The 24,306-nt window shown below is 42.2% G+C and overlaps 1 protein-coding gene across 2 annotated transcripts in view; it reads left to right on the top strand.

Annotated features, from left to right (window-relative positions):
* Positions 1-3,023: 3,023 nt before the first annotated feature.
* The window catches only part of LOC124281129 (enterin neuropeptides-like), a 102,991-nt gene continuing 81,708 nt past the window's right edge, over positions 3,024-24,306 (top strand). The window contains exon 1 of one of the 2 annotated variants that reach the window (XM_046717148.1): positions 3,024-3,219. In XM_046717148.1, the coding sequence (XP_046573104.1) occupies positions 3,142-3,219 (78 nt within the window). In that variant the 5' untranslated portion in view covers positions 3,024-3,141. The remainder of the gene's footprint in view (positions 3,220-24,306) is intronic. The other variant, XM_046717147.1, reaches the window with a different exon arrangement.

The raw sequence follows: 24,306 nt of genomic DNA, 5'->3' as shown, positions 1-24,306 counted from the left end.
TACAGTCAATCGATTAATGTTTATCGCTGTCAATCTACGAATGTTTCTAACAGTCAATCTACGAGTGTCTCCTGCTGTCAATCTATGAATGTCTAGTCAATCTACGTATGTCTCTTACAGTCAATCTACGAGTGTCTCCTGCTGTCAATCTATGAATGTCTAGTCAATCTACGAATGTTTCTAACAGTCAATCAACGAGTGTCTCCTGCTGTCAATCTATGAATGTTTAGTCAATCTACGAATGTCTCTTACAGTCAATCTACGAATGTCTCTAACAGTCAATCAAGGAGTGTCTCCTGCTGTCAATCTATGAATGTCTCTTACAGTCAATCAACGAATGTCTCCTGCTGTCAATCTATGAATGTCTGGTCAACATACGAATGTATCTTGACTTGAATGTATCTTACAGTTAATCCACGAATGTCACATACAGTCAATCTACGAATGTCACCTGCTGTCAGTCTACGATTGTCTCTCGCTGTCAATCTACGAATGCATTTTACAGTTAATCTACGAATGTCTGCTACGCTCAATCTACGAATGTCTAGCTGTCAGTCTACGAATGTCTCTCACTGTCGATATACGAATGTCTCTCAATGTCAGTCTACGAATGTCTCCTGTTGTCAGTCTACGAATGTATCTTACAGTTAATCTACGAATGTCTGTTACACTCAATCTACGAATGCCTCCCGCTGTCAGTCAACGAATGTCTCCTGTTGTCACTCTACGAATGTCTTTCATTATCAATCTACGAATGTTTCTCACTGTCGATCTACGAATGTCTCCCGTTGTCAATCTGCGAATGTCTCTCGTCAATCTACGGATGTCTCGTGCTACCAATCTACGAACCCTCTCGCTGTCAATCTACAAATGTCTCGGCTGTTTCGAATGTACGAAGTTGTGTATCTCCGAATGTGTTTTGCTGTCATTTTGCGACGTTCAATCGCTATCTACGAATGTTCCTTTTAGATCTTTCAGTCTGCGAATGTCTCGTGCCTAACTACAAACGTCTCCAGCTATCGATATTCGTTGATTGTCAGAAGTTTTCCGCCCCTACTCTGTACGTACGCTTATGTACAACCAATCGATTCATCCCAGGAATCAGGAACTAAGATTATATGTTTATTGGGCACGTGTTATATATTTAACTCTAACCGTTTGATTATGTCGTAAAAGCGTCTGTGATTGTAGCGGTACTGTGATGGTGAGGCGTCCTTTGTTGTAATGTGCCTATGACGGGTGTCCGTTTGTAATACGTCAGTATCTTTGACCTCTATGTGATTATGACGCGTCTGAGCCTGTAACACTATATCTGACCGTCGCGCGTATCATTGTGACGCTCCCGAGGCTGTGACGAGTCTGCGATTGCGATGCGAAGCGATTATAACGCGCCTGTTATTGGAAACGTATAAGACGGTAACGTATTTATCATCATGCGGCGTCGGAGACTACAACGATGTAGACTGTAACGAGTACATAGCTTTATTGTAGCGGTAACTGTATCGTCGTAGACTTAATGAGTATATAGTTATATTGCACCGGTAACTGTAACGATATAGACTGTAACGAGTATATGGTTATATTGCACCGGTAACGGTACCGTCGTAGACTTAATAAATATCTGGTTATATTGCACCAGTAACTGTAACGACGTAGACTATAACGAGTATATGTTTATATTATAGCGGTAACTGTAACGATGTAGACTGTAACAAATATATGTTTATATTGTACCGGTAACTGTAACGATATAGACTGTAACGAGTAAATGGTAATATTGTACCGGTAACTGTAATGATGTAGACTGTAATATATGTTTATATTGTACCGGTAACTGTAGCGATATAGACTTTAACAAATATATGTTTATATTGTACCGGTAACTGTAACGAATATATGGTAATATTATACCGGTAACTGTAACGATGTAGACTGTATCAAATCTATGGTAATGTTGTACCCGTAAGTGTAGCGATGTGGACTGTAACAAGAATATGATGATAATACTACGAAACTATACCGAATCTGTGACCGTAATCTGGTAATGCACTTGCGACAATTACGCATCTAAATCTTACGCGTAATTTCTGCAACGCATTTCTGACTCTTACTTCACCTCTTAGCAGACAGCGTCTGTAATTCGTCAAACCAGACCAGCCTTTACTTTAACTTACACAGGTTTCACAAACAACATTAGCACCGATACGTACAAATATCCTCGACAAATGGCAGTGATTGTACAAAATGTGCCATGTAAAGTAAAGATTTATTTTACAAAGAAAATCCTTGGCAAACATTTGCCTCAAGGTTACAGACATATAATTATGTCACTTGTTGATGTTAATGGTCTCTTAAAAGATCGTTTGAAGTCCAGCAGTACATAAGATAAATTATTAACCAGATGACAGTGCCATATGTCACCGTGGTATAAACTTAATTAAATTAAACTTAATGAAATAAATTGATTAATTTTGAATGTTCTTTCCAAGAACATGATACTTCGAATTCCCTCAAAGTTTATTATCGTTAATATAAGTAAAACCTACAGCTATCGCAATACACTTTCCGTTCAGTTAATTGGCACGAATGTACACACACAAAAAACAAACACTTTAAGTGTTAAATGTGCTTTGTTTTCCGAGGCAAGGATCCCTTCAGTGTTATTCCACTGGGACCATAAGTGCTGTGACAAAAGATAAAACGCATGACGCTCGTACTGATTTTTGACAGTTTTTTTTCAGGATAATGCCATAACACGTACGTAAAACAGTAAGTGGATGGCATCAGCTCCAAGCAGCGCGGGTGACTGACAGGCAGTGACAGATGAAGCTGTGAGAGCGACAAGCTCCGAACAGCGCTGTGTCTCGCGCTAGCCTCAACCCACCCACCTAGTGCTCGTCACATGTGCGATCGATCGTTTCAGTGATGTTCGAGGAAAGTTAATATTATAATGGTATAATCGGAAAGAGGGCGGGGCGACGATAGGGGGGCGGAGGAAGCCAGGCTATATGTATTTGCGGCTGCACGTGAGGCCCGTGTAGTGAGGGGTCGACTTAATACCTGTGCTGTGACTCCCGTATAACAGTCTTCATACTGCCCGTGGGGACCGTTTCATGAGAGATATAGTTTTGTGAGATCACAATGAAATCCTGGTCCCAGGTTCTACTCTGGGGAGCTTGTCTTTTCTACATGGGAGTAGCCGATATTTCTGAAGCAACGGTAAGTGACTGTGTACAGTGTTGCTTTAAGGTTCTCGTACAATACCGAAATCAGATTTGATAATCTTTACAGCACATATACATCTATTTGATCCGAGTTGAGTTTCTTGTTCTGTACTCGTATATGTTTGACCCTCAAACTCACAGACATCCAGATTATGATGATGCTTTCAAAGGAATTTAGGTTTGGATGAAGTTTGAAAGAATGTTGGCATGATCGGTCGAATAACGGTAAATGTTTTTACGAAGTAATTAGGGAATTTATAACGGTTCGTACTAAAACGGTTCATTCCGATGTCAAAAGGGTGCGCAAAGTAACTTAAACGGGTTGGCAATTCATTATCTTGTTGAGTTATAATTGAGTTATATAAGTTAATAATGTTTAACTCACTCTGCGATATAGGCTAAGGTTTACTCTGTCACCTGAGGTATTGTCATGCCATTGTAAACTTTAATCAATATACCGATTTAAACTATTCATTGAATATCTGCTTCAATAGTAATAAAAGCACTGGTGTATTGCATGGGGAATGACGGATTTCTATGCATGTTGTTACTATATGGATATCAACTGTGAATAGTGCTCGCTTCAGCAGTGAATAGGTGAACTGACAAAGATACAGATCGACAATATACGGTTACCTTAATGTGTCTCATAGCGAATAGATGTCATTTGAAAGGTGAATTATTTATTCACATTTGAATAGACTGGCGTTGCAATGGAAGAATATGGATATTCTTGACAATGCCACTGCGCCCAATCCCAAGTAAATATTGAATGCACGATACAATGTTTTTTGACAATGCCACTGCGCCCAATCCCAGTAAATATTACTGAATGCACGATACCATTTTCATGAATCGGGTGAGATGTATATGACATAATAATATCAGCGTGAATAGGCTCCCGTGTAGGTTATCCATGAACCCTGGGACGAAGGGGTAGTCTAGTGGTTAAAATCGTTCGCTCGCCACGCCGGAGACCCGGGTTCGATTCCCCACAATAGTACAATATGTGAAGCCCATTTCTGGTGTCCCCAGCTGTGATATTGCTAGAATATTGCTAAACGCGGCCTAAAACTAAACTCACTCACCAATCATGCATCCCCAAAAAAGGAAAACTGATCCTCGTGAAATGCAATTGCCACGGCAACAGATAAAAGTAAATGAAAAGCTTAAAATATCTGCGATAAGGTGAATTATTTGACTGATAGTTGATTTAATTCCTCTTTCTGGTACATGAGTGTTGACTAGATCTGGGTTTTTTTTAAACTGGAAGTACTGTTCCCTTGAAATGAAGCATATATATCTGCAATGTTCGAATTTCACTAAATCGTAAAAACGGATGATGAGATTTATTTGGTTGAGGTCATTGCTCTTTGTGATGAATACCTGGAGTTGACGTTGAAAACGTTGTTTCCTTGAGGTGGTGAGGTGAAATTGGGTTTTACGTCGTGCTTGAGAATATTTCGCTCATATGACGACGTACATGCGTGTGTATGTGTATGTGCGGCTGCTTGTACTAGCCCAGACTGAAGCTGGTTTTACAGTGCTAGCCCACTGAGATACCATGCCACAGTGAAGCATGGATACCCCACTCAGACACATTATACTGACTCCGAGCCGACCAGTCCTTGATGTACCGATTAATGCCGAGCGCCAGGCAGGGACCAACAAGTACCATATTTTAACGTCTTTTGGTATGACGCGGTCGGGGATCGAACCCGCGACCTTCCGCTCTCCGGGCGGACGCTCTAACCACTACACCACGGAGACGGTATTTGTTTCCTTGAAATGAGGGCTATATAAATATATTTTTCGAAACTGACGAAATTGAAAAACGGCTGTTTAGTGTAATGGGGCGTCTTGGGCAAGTGGGTATTGGCTATTTAAGTTCTTTGTTAAAACTGATATTTCATAATCCATCGACAAGTCAATCGTAGTCTTCGACATTTAATGTTAAACACTACGGGTGGCCCAGTGGTCCAAGGCAATATATCCGGTTTACAGAGCTGTTGTGGGTTTGAATCTCGGTTTGTCCTGATCACGTTGATAAACGTCCAATATGTGCAGAAGTTCGGCATTTCTTTTTTCATTAAGTTGAAACGTCGTGGCGTAACTGGAATACTATTCAAAGCGGCATTACACCCCACTCAGTCACTCACTTAATACAGTCTGCCTAGGCTAGAACTGTCAACCTATGTTGATCATAAGATGTGATTTCATGTATCGGGTAGCAAAGCTGGGTAAAGTGGTTGGCAGGGTACCATCGTATACCCACGGCTGGGATCTTTGCTCGTAATATCAATCACTAGCTTGTCTGATGTCGATTACATGCCGCCGCACGGGGCGATGGTGTAGCCTAGTTGCCGAAGACCCGGGTTCGATTCTCCACATGGGTACAATGTGCGAAGCCCAATTCTGTTGTCCCCCGCCGTGCTTTTGCTGGAATATTGCTACAAGCGGCGTAAAACTAAACTCACTCACTCACATGCCGCCGCCATACAGCTGGGCTATTGCTTAGTGCCGCGCCATAAAAAAAATGCAGACACCTGATACTTTGCTAGTACTCAACGATAAAGAGTCAGTTGTCATGACAGCTGTAAAAAATATTATTGATTTAGTAGCACTGTTTTTATCACAAACATTCTACCGATGTTCACTTTTAAACGTCATGGATGCTCTGATTCAGCAATCATCGGACGGTCATCATTTTGCAACCGAAAGGATGATGGTTTTCTAACCAGCACATTCGTCACCCGCTGTTATACCAGCCTGTCAATGTATGAAGGATATTAACAACATCGGTAATACATTGGTAGTTCCGTCCTGTCGATAATGAAGTAGCGAGTATTTGAAACTGACACATGTATATTTCATCAGCTGGCCACGTTACAATAGGCATAATCCAATTTGCTTCAATTTGCGCTGATGTTTTTGAGAAATTCCCCACGGGTATCGTCACATTTAGCGATCGTGAATTAATTTGGCGCTGCAATACTGGAAGTAATTGAACAATTTCAGTAGCAGAGTTAATGTTTGTTAAATTAACTCTCACTCAAAGAAGCTTGCAAAAACGAGAATTCTAAAGATACACCCTGGGGGCCGTATAGATATATTCATAGACACTCGTATATGTTCTTCCCTGGGATGACATAAAAGAAGGATGGTAATGGGCTAAAAGATCGATATGAATGGTTTAACTGAAGACGTTATTACCTCATTATCGTTTGACCAACCTACATGTACTGCGCTTAAAATGATGAAATTGACACAATCACGTCGACATCTTTAAATATTTATTTCCATATCATTTTCGCAAGCGATATGTCTACGCATGAATCTATGGCAACGTTACATCAAACCCGAATGCAAGACAGTATGATTTTTTTTGTTTTAGCTAACACCCCCACACACACACCCACAAACACCAAATTGTTTAGTCCCTTAAGAAGTTCACACCATCTTCGAAATATAGCAAAATGATATCGTACCTATCTGCTTAGGCGGGCGAAAGTGTTTGCTTCTCACACCAGTCACCGGGTTCGAACCATGAACCCGTGAAGATCCGGGTTAGATTTGGTCTTCAGTAACCCATGCTTGTCGTAAGAGGCGAGTAACGGGATCGGGTGGTCAGGCTCGCTGACTTAGTTGATAGATCTCATCGTATCCCAATAACGTAGATCGATGCTCATGCTGTTGATCACTGGATTGTCTGGTCCAGAATCGATTCTTTACAGACCGCCGCCATATAGCTGGAATATCGTTAATTGCGGCGTAAGACAACCAACCAACCAACCAACCAAATGTGCATGACCTTAACCTCACTCAAACACCTGTACGAAAGTGATGACTGATAATCCATTTGATGCTTGAGAGCTCCATGCAGTGATGTAGTATTCGAAGCCTCGTCTGTGGCAGTACAATACCATGGCGAGGCAGGTAAGAACGTTTTGAAAAGCTTGGCAATGAGTTTGTCGGGTTTCAGCATAGGTTGCAACCGGTTGACACGCAAAAACACCTTCGTGAAAAGTCACCACGGATGCGAGGAACGGACCCAGTATTTTTGACAGGTGTTCTGTCTTTGCGCGCGGAACACGTGCGCAGCGTAAACACATTGCAACAATGTGCACCATTGTGGCACGAGCGACAACGTCACCTTGATACAATAACTGCATCAGTTGTGATCACTGATCACATCTGATCACATAGAACCTCGGCTTGCTATCAATCATGCGACTATTTGAATACAACAGTTTTGATCATGACAGAGAGGTCTTGACTACTCCGTGCGTGTAAGTCGTTATGCATGTTATCATACCATATAGGGACAATATTACCCTGTTGCCATGACAATTACATCCAGGAATACTTCGTTAATCACGCCAATCGCCAACAATCGTCCAGTGAACATGTTTCGGAGCCAAAGTTATGTCCTAGCAATTATGGTTAGATTTGGAAGTGTTCGGTTTGACAGGGTCACAGTATTCAAATGAGTCTAAAGTAAGATCCTTTCAACAGTATCACATTCATATCACTTTGTGTCAGTTTATGGTTGCACGTGGCTGTGAATTGTGGTAAAAGCGTCAGACCCTGGATCTGCAAGCTCGCTTTTTGGTCGTGAACAGAACTCTCACTCCGAACTGTCTCTTTCTCCCTTCTTTCTCCTCCTCTCTCTCCCTCACTTTCTCTTCTCTCTCCTCTCTCTCTCTCTCTCATCCTTTCTCTCTCTTCTCTCTCTCTCTCCCCTTCTCTCTCTCTCTCTCTCCTTTCTCTTCTCTCTCTCCTCACTTCTCTCTCCTTTCTCTCTCTCTCTTTCTCCCTTTCTCTCTCTCTTTCTCCTCTTCTCTCTCTCTCTCTCTCTCTCTCTCTCTCTCTCTCTCCCCCTTTCTCTCTCTCTCTCCTCCCTTCTCTTCTCTCTCCTCCCTTTCTCTTCTCTCTCTCCTCCTTTCTCTTCTCTCTCTCCTCCTTTCTCTTCTCTCTCTCTCTCACCTCCTCTCTCTCTCTCTCTCTCCTTTCTCTCTCTCTCTCTCTCTCTCTCCTTCTCTCTCTCTCTCTCTCACTCCCTTTCTCTTCTCTCTCTCTCTCTCTCTCTCTCTCCCTCTCTCTCTCTCTCTCTCCTTTCTCTTCTCTCTCTCTCCTCCTTTCTCTTCTCTCTCTCTCTCCCTTTCTCCTCTCTCTCTCTCTCTCTCCTCCTCTCTTCTCTCTTTCTCTCTCTCTCCTTTCCCTCTTTCTCTCTCCTCCTTTCTCTCTCTCTCCTCTCCTCTCTCTCTCTCCTCCCTTCTCCTCTCTCTCTCTCTCTCTCTCTCTCTCTCTCTCCTCCTTTCTCTTCTCTCTCCTTTCTCCTCTCTCTCTCCCTCCTTTCTCTCTCTCCTCCTCTCCTCTCTTTCTCTCTCCCTTTCTCCTCCTCTCTCCCTCCCTTTCTCTTCTTTCTCCCTCTCCAATCCTCCTCTCTCTCCTCCCTTTCTCCTCCTTCCTCTCTCTCTCTCAGGAGATGATCATCATTCCAGTCAGAAGTCTCTCTCAGGAGATGATCATCATTCCAGTCAGAAGTGTTTTCATCAACACCCTCACTACTTTTAACCATCAGTCTAACCCATTGAATGTCATTCCAACTCATCAATGTATATACTTCCTCGTTAAATATCGCATAACTAATAACAGATGACTCACAAATGGGCAATCGCGGCAACAATCGGACACACCATGCGGAAACTTACAAGCCTCGTAAATAAAATATACATATGATAGCTTTTCGTCTGATTTTATCGGTTCGTCAGTTTTCATGAAATATTCAAATGACTTCAATTCCAAAGTCATTTTCTTATCATTAGCATGTATATCGAAACCAAATTCTACTCAGTTTTTATTGTCTATTTTGATACAATTCTAAAGACATTTTACAAATTCCAGTCCTATCGGTAAATCGTGTCTTATCTTTTCCGAAGCTGAACGATATTTTTTTAATGTCTAGACTGATTATATTTCGCCTCCTAGGTAAAGTTATGAAACATATGCTGTATATCAGACCTAATCGATTATAGATTAAGCTGGACGCAACATCGCCCTTCGGAACTGACACAGGAGGACACAGACGCCGGTAAAATCATAACAATGAATCCACTCTAAATGTTAAATGACTGAAAATTTGAAATGGGATAAATATGTCAGAAAACCTCATCCCGCAAACCGCAGGCGATTTACCACGTGATTTAGGAATCGCTGGTATTTCTTCTAGAGTCTCTAAATAGACACGTGTCCGAACGCCTGTACAGTGGTTTTAAGTTTTACAGCAAAAGACACTAGGTCTCATGATCCAGTGTGCGAAATAGCCACTGGCCCGTTAGCCCGTGGCTAGTAAAAATCCAGTCGGGCCGGTGAATCTCCACAGTCACTGGCCCGACTAGCTGGTGAATGTTCATGGGGTCATTTTGGAAATATATCACTCTCTCCGACTTAAGTTATAACACACTTTTAAATCACGCATGGCCTGAGAAAAATGTTCATCATATTAGCAGCTTAATGATGAAACCCGTGTCTGCATTCAAATTTCGGACTAGTGAATTATTTTGTGGGCAAGTAATTTTCCGGCATAGCTAGCCCGACTGACCAGCAAAATTTGGAAACTATTTCGCGCACTGGTCTTATCTTATGTTTAAAACCCATGATCTTGATAATAGTACTAATAACAATAGCATTTATCATAATGGATAGCGGGCTGTGGGGTAGCCTAGTGGTTAAAGCGTTCGCTCGTCACGCCGAGGACCCGGGGTCGATTCCACAAATGGTGTGAAGCCCATTTCTGGTGTCCCCCGCCGTGATGTTGCTGGAATATTGCTAAAGTGGCGTAAATCTAAACTCACTCACTCATAATGAGTAGGTGGGTTTGGCGTTGTGGGTAAAGCATTCACCCTACCGGCTGAAGACCCAGGTTCGATTCCGGACATGGGTACAATGTGTAGCCCATTCCGATGTGCCCTTTCGCGATATTACTGGAATATTGCTGAAACCAGCGTAAATCCATACTCATTCGTTCATAGACTGTTTCAAAGAGAGTCTGCCTTTCACTAGGGACCCGTGAAGATCCGGGTTATAATATTGATCTTCGTAAACCCATGCTTGTCGTAAGAAGCAACTAACGGGATCGCTGACTTGGTTGACACATGTCATCGGTTCCTAATTGCGCAGATTGATTGTTTGGATTGTCTGGTCCAGACTCGATTATTTACAGACCGCCGCCATATAGCTGGAATATTGCTGAGTGCGGCGTAAAACTTAACTCACTCACTCACTAGATACCACAGGATTATGGAGATACCAAATGTTTATAAAGCGACGCGTCTTTGTAGACAAAAGTGCCATTAAAAAGTAGGCATAGCCACCTATAAATAATATCAGATGCGGATGTCCATATAAAGATTGGATTTAACTTGCATCCCACAAGCATAGAACCTTAATAAATATATTTCCAATGTTTGTCACACGTTCGCACAAAATAGACACTAACAAAACATTATAGTGGATAACGTACATAAAACATGGAGATTATTGTCAGTCATCATGTGAAAATTACGATCGAACTGTTGTCGTAATATTATATTACGCCAAATAACGACAAATTAGTACCACTTCCGACAAAACCGTTTTGAGTGTGTCACGTTTCAGCAGTACTGGTAAGGATTTGATGTTTTTATCGTAGGCAAATGGGAGGCTTGTGATTTTAAAATAAAGTGAGTGAGTGAGTGAGTTTGGTTTTACGCCGCTTTTAGCAATATTCCAGCAACATCACGGCGGGGAACACCAGAAATGGGCTTCACACATTGTACTCATGTGGGGATTCGAACCCGGGTCTTCGGCGTGACGAGCCAACGCTTTAACCATTAGGCTACCCCACCACCCTTTTAAAATAAAGAACCTTAAATATTACAGATAGAAGTTACGAGGAAGAAACATTGAAAACACGTGTTTGGAATTTAATAGTATATCTATAAAAATTATAATCATGACTTTTGAAATCAAAGAATTATCTAACGATCGTTTCCGCGAACTAATAGGGCAATCACAAACACATTCACGGCTTTTATTTGTATGTGTTAGTCTCAGCTGGTGAGGTTGATCTATGACGCTGTAAAGATAGATGCAGCTTATGGCATACATCCGGTTGTGTGGGTGTTCAGAAACACTCCAAACTATCTGGGCTTGGGAGGTAATTTGCTTCTTTACAAACTGATTTTGTAATTATGTCGAACGAGGAAATGCGGCACTTCTCGAATCTAAAATAGTATTGTTGCGAGCACACATCAACATGATGGTCGATAAAATAATTTAACTTTTCATCCGGATTGATTCGTGATATAGTCATAATTGTTCCCCATTTGAGAAAAGAGAAATGGGTTATGGCTTTAGAGCGACTGGTTTTATAGCTTTGTTTCGCATTTGATTTGCGGTTAGGGAAACTAGACTTCCGATTGGTTCATTTATCCTTACCGGAAGTGGTTTAAAGCTATCACTACGTCACTGGAGATCACATATATTGGTGTTATGACAGTGACGTCATACTTACGCGATTGCCATCATATAACGTATTTCAGGGTCTGCTGTCCTCGATAGATTGTTTTGAAAATCTGTGTTCGTGGGACTTTAGCCTTCGGGATTATAGCTCTAAGAATTGCCAGAGTGGTGGGTGGAATGGCGGATTATATGCGAATGGATGGTGAAAATATCTAGCCCACATCGGCTGCTATTGTGATCTTAAGAACGGAAAATGAGGAGAAACGTTTGAAATGTCAACCCAAGAAAAAAATTCTTCCGCTTCAATCTTCTAATAAACTCATATCACTGCACTAATTTCATAGCCGCCATGTTGCTGATCTTGGGTTGAAATAGGCGCTAAATGCCAATAACTCACAACGAGATATCCATTGGAGTAGGGTTTTTTTTGTTTTTGTTTTTTATTGTTCCCAATGTGATAAGTACAAAAACATGATGAGTACAAGCATATAGAGGAATATGTGCACATAGCAGCTAGAGGGCGCAATAGGGATATAGTACATTAATTACATTGAATATCAATATTAGTGATATGATTTTTGTTTAATAGTCATTCAGGGTTAAATTCAGGGATGAGAGGAAACCATTTGACTAAAAAGCTTTCAACATTATTATTTCTTCTGGAGATGAATGATTCAGTGGTAAATATGTCTTTTAATATCCTTAAGTAATTATCAACTTTTGGAATTGGTTTTTGTCAAAGAGCAAGTGTAAATATATCTCTTAGCAGATAAGATTATGTGGTTCAATAATGGGTTCTTGCCTAAAAAGCCAAACCAACTCAAAGATTTTGTCAAATTAAGTGTTTTGATACGTTTTGTTATCCACTGTTCAAGTTTCTTCCAGAAAGTTTTGGTTTCATCACATTCCTAATATACATGGCATAAGGTTTCAACAGAATCATTACACAAAGAACATATTGTATTGTCCACCAGATTCATTCTAAAAATTTCTTTTTTGGTATAAACAATTCCGTGCAGAAATTTATATTGAAAATCTAACAGTTTCCATTGGAGTAAGTTAACCACAATGGCCGCTTCTTATGAATAATATTTGAATGTATGGCATGCCACTTCCTTTTTCACTCGGTTAATTTTTGAGTATAACTATCGTGGTTTACTTGCTCCACCCCAGTATCTATTCTGTGGCATAAAACATCATTCATCTTCTTCAACGCATAGTGTTACCCTGTAATTGGAACACCCGTTCTACAACGTGCAGGAAATTAACAAAAACAAAACAATGCTTAAATGCATCGTTGTGCAAAAATAGTTTTACTCTATGTCATTTCTTCTGAACTGAAGAGTGAGTTAGTCGCGAGTTACCTCCCCTATAACTGTACCGCAGCAATAAGGACAGCGCCATATTTGGTAAAATAGTCAGTCTGTTCGGTTTGTCTTTGGTGATAGTATTCGCATTTAACACCACATTGAGGAAAATTGAAAATGTTCCTACGTTACCTTGGGTTTTCTCGTATTTGTAACTTAAGTGTAAATGTGGTACACGATAACAGATATCCTTCAACCATCTCACGAGTCTTTGTAAGATTCCATCGGACGATAGAGATTCTGACTTATCGGCCTTAGTTACAGTATGCCAACACAAGGAAATTCCATACCTTGGGCGCAGTGGGCAGTGTTCGACAGGTTTGTGTAAGTGTACCTATCTGAAGGCCGTCAGTTTTATAACGGGGGCGGTGGGGTAGCCTAGTGGTTAAAGCGTTCGCTCGTCACACCGAAGACCCGGATTCGATTCCTCACATGGGTACAACGTGTGTCCTCGATGTGATATTGCTGAAATATTACTAAAATCGACGTAAACTAAACTAAACTTTCAAAACGAAATGCACAGCACTGAAATAGTCTACGGCCATGGCACAACGCGTTATCACAGCAACATTATATAGTATTGTAAACAGTGGCCTCTGTCAAACCGGGTCAATGTCAACACCAAACCATACTCTCTTGCACTAAATATTCCGAATACTTCAATTACTGACTATTATCTCATGCTTCTTACTTAAATACTGAATCATTTTCTGCCTATTAGATGCTAATTGTACACATGAACAAAATATTGCTTTAATTATTTGTTACGTAATATCAACATGTTGCTATTCAGCAGCGAATGTAAAAGGAAGCATACCGTGTTTACATGATGCAATTGGTATCAACCATTTAGTTGCCGTCGCGTTGTGTAACCTGTTTTCGTTAACGAGTAATGACCCAATATTATTGATTGAGAGGGTAAATAACGACGTTGTATAACGCCCGTAGTTTGCAACACAAGTGATAATGAATAATGGCCTTTGGTTTTCTGTGACTGGTGCCAGCAGTATAAGTTAGGTTATATGATCGAGTGTGGCAAACCAGTGGTTGATGTTATGAAGGCACAAAATCAGAGACGTCACTAACTGCGGTCATTCAGTCCTCATGAGTTGGCTTTTACAATAAACATGGCATGTTGTAAATTATCAATGTCTCCAAGATGACTACCGCTAATTGACATCTGTAAATAATCGAGTCTGATCCAGAGTGCCCAAACATTGATATCATGAGCATCAATCTGCGCACTGAGATACGATGACATGTGTCAACCAAGTCAGTGAGCCTGACCACCTTATCCCGTTAGTCGCCTCTTACGACTAGCATGGGTTTCTAAGAGACTTGGTGCGGTGGGGTCGCCTAGTGGTTAAAGCGTTGGCTCGTCACGCCGAAGACCCGGGTTCGAATCCCCACATGGGTACAATGTGTGAAGCCCATTTCTGGTGTCACCCGCCGTGATGTTGCTGGAATATTGCTAAAAGCGGCGTAAAACCAAACCAAGTCAGTCAGTCTAAGAGACTTGGTGCGGTGGGGTAGCCTAGTGTTTAAAGTGTTCGCTCGTCACGCCGAAGACCCGCGTTCGATTCATTGCATGGGTACAATGTGTGAAGCCCACGTCTGGTGTCCCCTGCCGCGGTTTTGCTGGAATATTGTTAAAGCGGCGTAAAACCATACTCACTCACTCTGAGAGACCAAATAAACCCGGATTTTTACGGAGAGACTCCTGAGCGCAGAATTATAACTTCGATAGGTTTTCTGTGTGTGATGCATACGAATCATTTGGGTGTTAAATATTCAAAGCTTATGCTCTACCAGTGTAAATTAGTATGCACTGAAGTTTAACAGGAACATTCTTCAGGACCCTTAACATATACATACTACTCAGTACCCGTGAAGGTCCGGGTTAGAATATTGATCTTCAGTAACCCATGCTTGTCGTAAGAGGCGACTAACGGGATCCGGTGGTCAGGCTCGCTGACTTGGTTGACACATGTCATCGGTTCCCAATTGCGCAGATCGATGCTCATGCTGTTGATCACTGGATTGTCTGGTCCAGACTCGATTATTTACAGACCGCCGCCATATACCTGGCATATTGCAGAGTGCGGCGTAAAACTAAACTCACTCACTCACTCACTCACTCTCATACTACTCAAAAGAAGTGAAGGGAATTATAAGACTAGGACGTCTACGCAAAGGTCTTTAAACAAAAATGCGTAGAATGAAGGTATTTGATGTTTTCTTTCCTGGCGCTTGACTTTGACTGGTTAAATGACGATGTAGACGGCTTGGAGTATTGTACACGAATCTCAGTAAGCTTGCAATGAAAATCCGGAAAAAGACCGGATAAATATTTGCCGCTCCAGACAACGCGCGGGCGGGGGGTGACTTACAGTGGTGAAGAGATGTTAACATGTCATCACTGCTGTAACTCACCCCCGCCAAGACATGCGCTTACCTAATACGACGTACCGGAAACAGGTTCTTGAACATTGTCTTTCAAGAAAAAATAGCAAATATATATTTGGAAGACTTCAAAGGCAAAGGTAATACTGAAATGGTGTAATTTCAAACATACTTCACCATGATCACATACACGTCAACGCCGTGAATATTGACGTACATCACACAACACAATTCATGGAAGTTCTTTCGACATTTTGTCCTCGCGTTATCCTCATTAAAACTATTTTTACAAGCGTCATGCAGAGGTTTAATTTAGCTTTTTGACGCCTTGTCAGGGCGTATGGCATTTTAGCAGTAGTTTTGTCAAAATCTACCAGTCAGCATATTGCATTCCTGAAACCGTTTCTAATTCCCAGTATTTAATACAACGGCACCATTTAGTACTTATTACCAAACGCAGTCAGAAAACATCGGATATTTTCCGAGGCAATTAAGGTCCCGTGAAGATATTCTGATTGCATAAGATTGTTGATTAAGGGTAGTGGTGCATGTTTGTTTCGGTGTGAGCTGCTGACTTTTAGGCAGCGCGTTATCTGATCATGGACACTGATCAGAGTTAAGGGGTTGTGAATCCGTATGAGTGGGCGAGTTGGGTTGAATAGTACTTCACTTAAGTCACTGGCCAACAAATTCATGCAGAGTGTTAGTTGTCCCAGCAAGAAAAAAAATGAACACCAACCTTGGATTCGAACCAGAATACAGCGGATCTTGTCACGACTGATGGAGAACCTGTGCCTTTCTCCACTAGACTACCCGTTCCTATTAACTCTATGAAAAAAAAAGGTTCATACTGGCACGAAAGACGATAGAAGTGGGATACGTCCACGTGTTGTGCGTGCGTGCTTGAACTCCGTCTTGTAAGGAAAGGGGCGGTGGGGTAGCCTAATGGTTAAAGCGTTGGCTCGTCACGCCGAAGACCCGGGTTCGAATCCCCACATGGGTACAAGGTGTGAAGCCCATTTCTGGTGTCCCTCGCCGTGATGTTGCTGGAATATTGCTAAAAGCAGCTTAAAACCAAACTCAGTCAGTCAGTCAGTCTTGTAAGGACAATGTTTGATTCCCTCATATCCTGTTAAACTGAAAAAAGTTATCTCAACACACATTTTAACGTATGCTCTCTTGTATACACATGTATCTATTCCAAACTCCGGTCAATGTATAGATGAGTACTCGGGAGGTTGAAATGGTTAGGCGATTGCAAATCCTACAAGACAGCTTCGGCGTGACTTCGGTCTTTATGGAGCGGAGAATGTACGTTGGGTGCACAATTACTACGCACAATGATGACTGGCACCATGGTCATCGACTCATCTTGTGTACAAAGTCAGTTTTATCCTGACAAAATCTACTCATTTTGGATATATGTATGACCCGTGAAGATCCGAGATGAGAATTGGTCTTCAGCAGCCCATGCTTGTAGTAAGAGGCGACTAACGGGATCGGGTGGTCAGGCTCGCTTACTTGGTTGAGGGAACTGAAAATTTAATTTGAGTACTGACGGACATAGCAAGATATAGTATGGCACTATCAGCACGCTCTAGTGCTTTGATCTGACAGATGCATCTCAAAAAAAAAGACTTGGAGCCTACAAAAGCGGTTGTGGTATTCCCAACCACAGAAAAATCCCTCACTCACTCGCCGTATGGTGATTGACAGTCGTGTAATAACGAACCTCTTTGTCGAATATCAAGAATCTTCGCGTTGCTTCAAGAGTTGGTCTCGAGTCTTGCAGGAGGAAACACTGGTCTGGTACCAAATTCGGGTCATGTAATTCTTCACAGACGACGCTTGGAAGATGTCTGAAGATGTACTTAGTTAGCCATTCAGACTTAAACAATCTTCGCTGTGATGAAATAGCATAAGGTTAAACGCCCTTAATCAGAATGTATGTCAGGAAGCGAGGAGGCGATGAAATGTAAAATCAAGGTAGTATTTATCAAGGCGGCGAAATGTCACCAGAAGTTCAGTGGAACCTTGTCTGTCAAGGAAAACAGTCTTCCGGAAAACAGTCTTCCAGACGACAAACGAGATACATGCCAGAGAATAAGAACTGCGTAGTGGTCTGTTCATATTTCTGAAACCTTGTCTTCATCTTCTACGTGTATCCTTGAATCCAGTAAGACGAGGGATGGGTGGGGTGGTCTAGTTGTTAAAGAGTTCGCGGACGCCTTAGCCCGGGTTCGATGCCCCACATTGGTGCAATGTGTGAAGGCCATCCCCAACGTTAAAAAGCTGGATAATTGCTTTAAGCGGCGTAAAACTATACTCACTACTCACGGTGTTTATGAGAGAAACTGAGAGAAACTGCAGAACCGTTAGGGCATCAATTTTGTTTCATGTGTTTCACGTAGCCACAAAATTCTGAACCTGGGTCGGTCGGGAATAAAAACACCCAACAAACTTAATAAAGACAAAATTATCAGAATAATTTTCTTGATTCTCATTTATTGTAATTCTTATTAGAATTTCTCGCGTTCTTTGGACTCGTGGCAGCCACTGATTAAAAGATAAGGATTTTGTATGACGAGGCGGTACGTTTTAGGTCTGAGTTGGCGGTGTTGGAATTTTTATTTTTTATTTTTATTGGGGGGTGTGGGGTGTGTGTGTGTGGTGAGAAACACAAAAAATACAAATGCTGCCCTTATTACAAGAAGCCGATAGTGTTATCTGATACAATGAAGCTAAAGGGGCATTTGATCGGGTAGTCCAATGATAATGTCATAAAACAATCAATAGATACAAGATTTCTGTTTCTATCAATTTTTAATATACTCATGCCAATAATGGTTGTCACATGCACCCCCTTCAATTTTTTTTTTTATTGGAGAGGTGGTGGGGTTGGGAGGGGGGGGGGGTGTGACAACCATTATTGGCATGAGTATATGAGCAACTTACATTATAGTCAAACATGCGATGCATGTGATATCCAAGTCGCGTAGACCGGTGTTCTTGGCATCAGTCACTCGAGACTCTGATCAATTTGCAGTTGTTTACAGATTGACGTAAAACATGGAATACTACTGAGTGCGGGGTTAAAGAACTGAACGAACGTACAAATTAAATGTTAACATTATTATTTTGTAATTTTTCTTATTGGATATTTCTATAGCGCACATATCCTCGCACTAGTGCATGCTCAAGGCGTTGGTAGTTTTTCCCTCGATCATTGGATGTCAATCTCAACGGCGCATGTTATTATCAATCTCAACTCCCTGGGGATCATACAAACATTAATTGTTGTGGACCTGCTACTCAACTTTATTTCAGACTTACTATGCGTCCCGTTTCTAAACAGCCATTGAAAACCATATTTGTTATATAACCCCAGCCCCGTGGAAAATGCGTTCCCTTGACCAGACTGCCAGGGTTCATTTCACATCGTGGGTTTCGGTATGGGTGAGGTGAGGTGAAATTGGATTTAACGTCGTGCTTGAGAATATTTCGCTCATATGAAGACGTGCATGCGTGTGTATGTGCGGCTGCTTGTACTAGCCCAGATTGAAGCTGGTTTTACAGTGCTAGCCCACTGAGATACCATGCCGCAGTGAAGCATAAATACCCCACTCAGACACATTATACTGACTCCGAGCCGACCAGTCCTTGTTGGACCCATTAATGCCGAGCGCCAGGCAGGGACCAACAAGTACCATATTTTAACGTCTTTTGGTATGAAGCGGTCTTTAGGTATGGGAGTTACGATCACCTTAGACCTGAGATCGCTTTGTACATTGAGACCCTGCTCTGTCGCCACCTCCGTGATATTGCTGTAAAATCGCTAAAAGCTACGCAAAATCGAATTCACTCTCGTTCGGACAATCAAACACGTCGTCTTCGAATTACGAATTCACCACCAAATCACAATATTTAGTCATTTTGTATCTGGCATTCAAAACACGCGTACCAGTAAAAGAGCGTTGCAGTCTCGACACAGAGTTAGTTGGCCGGCTTCGTTAACTCTCCATTGATCTCAGCATCAGAGGAAACTTGATGACGGGGAACACTCAAGGAGAAAAATGTCACAACCAAATGTCACGCTTTATAGCTTCATCCGTGGCATTTCCGAAGGAAAGAAGATATTTTTAACAGCGAGGAGCACTGTGTATCTCTACTATTGTGGTGTCACGTCGTAGGAAGCGGCTATCGGAGCCGGGGGTGCTTCCAACAGGCGTGGGGGTGTGAGGAGGTGTTTGAAGGTTGATCTGAACTTGAGCTGTGGGTCGAAGCGGGGGTTTCCCGGAAAGATGTTGTGTTGACATGATTGACAGGTGACCAGGTAGGTATTGCAGTGATGGGGCAGGAAAAAAAAGTATTTTGAATGTAGGACCAGAACAAATGGTGTGTGTGTGTGTGTGTGTGTGTGTAGAAGTGGGGTGGGGGGAGTGATATCAATCACTGGGGTTCGAATAGAGTGACCATTGTTTTGTTTTTTGTTAAGTTGATGTTTAATGTCGTATTAAGCAATATTACAGCTATATGGCAGCGATCTGTATATAATCGAGTGTCGGTTGGACAATCCAGTGATCAACATGATGAGCATCGATCTACGCAATTGGGATTCGAAAACATGTGTCACCTTACGACAAGCGTGGGTTGCTGAAGATCAATTTTAACCCGAATCGTCATGGGTAGGGTGTGTGAATGGGCATTATTCTTATCCGTATTAACACGGATGTCTCAGGTTATATTGTGAAGCTGATGAGAAAAGTTAGGGGCGGGTGGTGGGGATTAGGATATGAGAGGGGAATTTTTAGAAGGATGACGATTGGATACAATGGTTAGGTGAGTGAAATCAGATTGTAACTGAAAGTTTCATAAAAATGTAATACAAGATGGGTGTGAGCGAGGTAGCTGTAATAACGAGGCTGTGTGGAGTAGATTGATAGGGCATGAACGCGGTATAGTGAGTGCGTGAGTTTAGTTTTACGCCGCACGCAGCAATATTCCAGCTATATGGCGTCGGTCTGTAAATAATCGAGTCTGGACCAGACAATCCAGTGACCAACAGCATAAGCATCGACCTACACAATTGGGAACCGATGACATGTGTCCACGAACACGGTCTAGTGAACAACTTGATGAATTTGGGTAGTAGATAAAAAGGGGATGCAAATGAAAGATATTCACTCAATATCTTGCACCACTATGGTGCCGGAAGGAATGAGAAACAGTGAAAACACGAACGAATTTTTTGTGTCTAAGCTGGTTTCCGTCATCACTGGAGTGAGGTGAGGTGAAATTGGGTTTAACGTCCAACCTGAGAATATTTCGATCATATGACGACGTGCATGCGTGTGTATGTGTAGGTGCGGCTGCTTGTACTAGCCCAGACTGAAGCTGGTTTTATAGTGCTAGCCCACTGAGATACCATGCCGCAGTGAAGTATGAATACCTCACTCAGACACATTATACTGACTCCGAGCCGACCAGTCCTTGATGTACCCATTAATGCCGAGCGTCAGGCAGGGACCAACAAGTACCATATTTTAACGTCTTTTGGTATGACGCGGTCGGGGATCGAACCCGCGACCTTCCCCTCTCCGGGCGGACGCTCTAACCACTACACCACGGAGGCGGTCCATCACTGGAGTGGGTGAGTGAGGTTTCACTGGGTAGTTATGTTGTCAGATCTTGGCGTGTTAACTTTGGAGGGCTGGGATCCCGCAAGCACGTGTACTTGTCAGACCTTGTCTTAATGGAAGTAACGGAGGTGATCCGATAACAGCTCCTTTGGGTTCGCAAGGAATGTCACATTTTAAATATTCAGAAGAAAATTATCAATAGCTGACAAATATTCATTTTTTCCAGACATGCAAGTTTTGATTTCTGACATTTTCAAAGACAGAGTTATGGCTAAACTGAGCAAAGAAGTCAGCACAAAGTCATATTCTGTAGCCGGAGATTAATCCTGTACCATGTTTGTAATGCCTTTTATGAATATGTGTGACAATCGGAGTCAAAGACATGCTACTGTTCAAATATTGAAAAACGTTGGCTCAAAAATCAGACATTGTGATAGATGTTTTATGAAATTATTTGAATAAGTGAGCAAGTATGTGACTATAGTTTTACGCCGCACTCAGCAATATTCCAGCTATATGGCGGCGGTCTGTTAATACTCGAGTTTGGACCAGACAATCCAGTGATCAACAGCATCGATCTGCGCAATGGGGAACCGATGACATGTGTCAACCAAGTCAGCGAGCCTGACCACCCGATCCCGTTAGTCGCCTGTTACGACAAGCATGGGTCACTGAAGATAAATATTCTAACCCGGACCTTCACGAAGTGAGTAAGGAGAGAGAGTGAGTGAGACAAACAAAAGCTTGTCCAATCAGTCTTGGGGCAGTGGGGTTGTCCTGTGTTAAAAGCTGTCTCTCGTCACGGGTTACAGTGGATAGAATACACGCCTATTTCTGGTGTTCTCTTCGATGTTCACGGAATATTGCTCAAATCCTCTTTTAAACGATAATAGCTCATCCAACAAATGTTGGTCAAATTATCACACGAAGACCTGGCAGACACTTGCGGTTAAAGTGTCTTCCAGGAGGGTTAAAAGTCGGCGGTTTGAGCCTACGCCACATCGTAACAAAAGACCTTAAATATGTTACTTTTTGTTACCTTGCCTTTGCGGGACTTTAAGGAGATAAAATATGACTGGTAGTCCAGAATTTAGTATACTCTGTCCGAATGGGGCACAAGCTCACCTCACCTCACCTCACCTCACCTCATCTCACCTCGCCTCGACTCGCCTCGCCTCACGATCCGGGTTAGAACTGGCTCCAGTTCAAGTGTCAAGTATGTCATCCGCAATGAGTCGGCATGGGGTGGCACACTCATTGATATCCCGTCAAGATATCCCGTTAGAATTGATCTTAAGTAACCCATGCTTGTCGTAAGAGACTAACGGGATCGGGTGGTCAGGCTCGCTGACTTGGTTGACACATGTCATCGTATCCCAGTTGCCTAAATTGATGCTCATGCTGTTGATCACATGACTGTCTGGTCCAGACTCGATTATTTACAGACCGCAGCCATATAGCTGGAATATTGCTAACTGCGGCGTGTCCTTCCGTTCTCCCACTTCTTTCTTCCGCAGATTAACAGAGGTAACGCAACGTGGTTCGACCCTATATATTATAATAAATTTTGGGGATCGTAGTTATTTTTGTGAGTTCTCTAATAATTGTTGTGTTTGTTAATAATTTTAGTATATATTATTTTATAATTATATTTTGGGATGGGGGAACGGGAGGAACTCTTGCCCTTCGGCGCTAAACAACAAAACAGTTGTGGTATATACTCTGATATATTGTCTTCAGACTGTACAGTTCCAAGGGCTGCATTCTGCACGTGCTTTCAGGGATATTTAGCCGTGAGAAATCGTGACAGTTCATAAGCCAGAAATAACTGGCACATGGCGCACGAGAAAATTGCTTTGCCTCTCATTGTTTTCAGCGACAGCAGGTTCCGATTATCTTGTCAACTGAACTTGAAAATAGGTTACCAGTGCAGAAATACAGGAAGGAAAATAAAGCCCAAAATATCATTTTGAAATCAAGCAGTGTGATAAACTGTAATGCCACAGTAAATGTGAATTTTCAATGAATCTTCAATTCCCAAAGAATTCGTCCAGATCTGCAAATTCTTGTCCGACGCATCGTGGGTTGGAGTTACGTATCTAAATAATACACACAGTCCGATCAATATTTGGTGGGGTTTTCGTATTAACGAGGTTTGCATTATGGGATGTCACAGCACAGGATTACGTTGCTCGATTGGTGTGCACGGGACAATGACGATTAGAGGAGTGCGAGTCAATACCATCCGATCAACTTACAGATTAGTGAATTACGGGAATAACTGATTTTCCATACAGTACGATTCATACTGATGTAGCTATCGACTGATCAGAGTATTATAAATGTATTTATACATTGTGTATCTTCGTACATCAAATGATGACATCTGTAACGTCGTCAGATGGGGGCGGTGGGGTAGCCTAATGGTTAAAGCGTTTGCCCATTTCTGGTGTTCCCCGCCGTGATATTGCTGGAATATTGCTAAAAGCGGCGTAAAACCAAACTCAGTCAGTCAGTCAGTCAGTCAGTCAGTTAAGGTTTTCATTCATCACCTGACAACTGACAGACTGACTGAGTTTGATTTTACGCCGCTTTTAGCAATATTCCAGCAATATCACGGCGGGGAACACCAGAAATGGGCTTCACACATTGTACCCATGTGGGGATTCGAACCCGGGTCTTCGGCGTGACGAGCCAACGCTTTAGCCACTAGGCTACCCCAGCGCCCCAACTGCTTGACCATCAACGAAGAAATAGGCGCCATGACGCTTACTTTATTGCTTAAGAACGGTTCTTGCTGTATGGATATGTCAATGTGCAAATGTTGAGTGGGTGAGTGAGTATGGTTTTACGCCTCTTTTAGCAATATTCCAGTAATATCACGGCGAGGGACATCAGAAATGGGCTTCACAAATTGTACCCAGGTGGGGAATCGAACCCGGGCCTTCAGCGTGACAATCCCACGCTTTACCCACTTGGCTACCGCACCGTCCCTGCAGATGTTGAGAAGAAAATATTACGGAAATCAACACGTTTCGTTAGGTGTGAGTGAGTGGGGAATCGCGTTTCGTTAGCAAGCTAAATATAATCTGTTAGTGAAGAGCATAACAAACGAAACCATGGCAACGATACCGAAAATGATGATGATTATTGCCTAAAGTTAGCATA

This window comes from Haliotis rubra, unplaced genomic scaffold (assembly GCF_003918875.1).
Source record: "Haliotis rubra isolate DU_JTF1 unplaced genomic scaffold, ASM391887v1 Scf28, whole genome shotgun sequence".
In the NCBI taxonomy this organism is placed as follows: domain Eukaryota; kingdom Metazoa; phylum Mollusca; class Gastropoda; order Lepetellida; family Haliotidae; genus Haliotis; species Haliotis rubra.
This window is presented reverse-complemented; position numbering and strand designations above follow the sequence as displayed.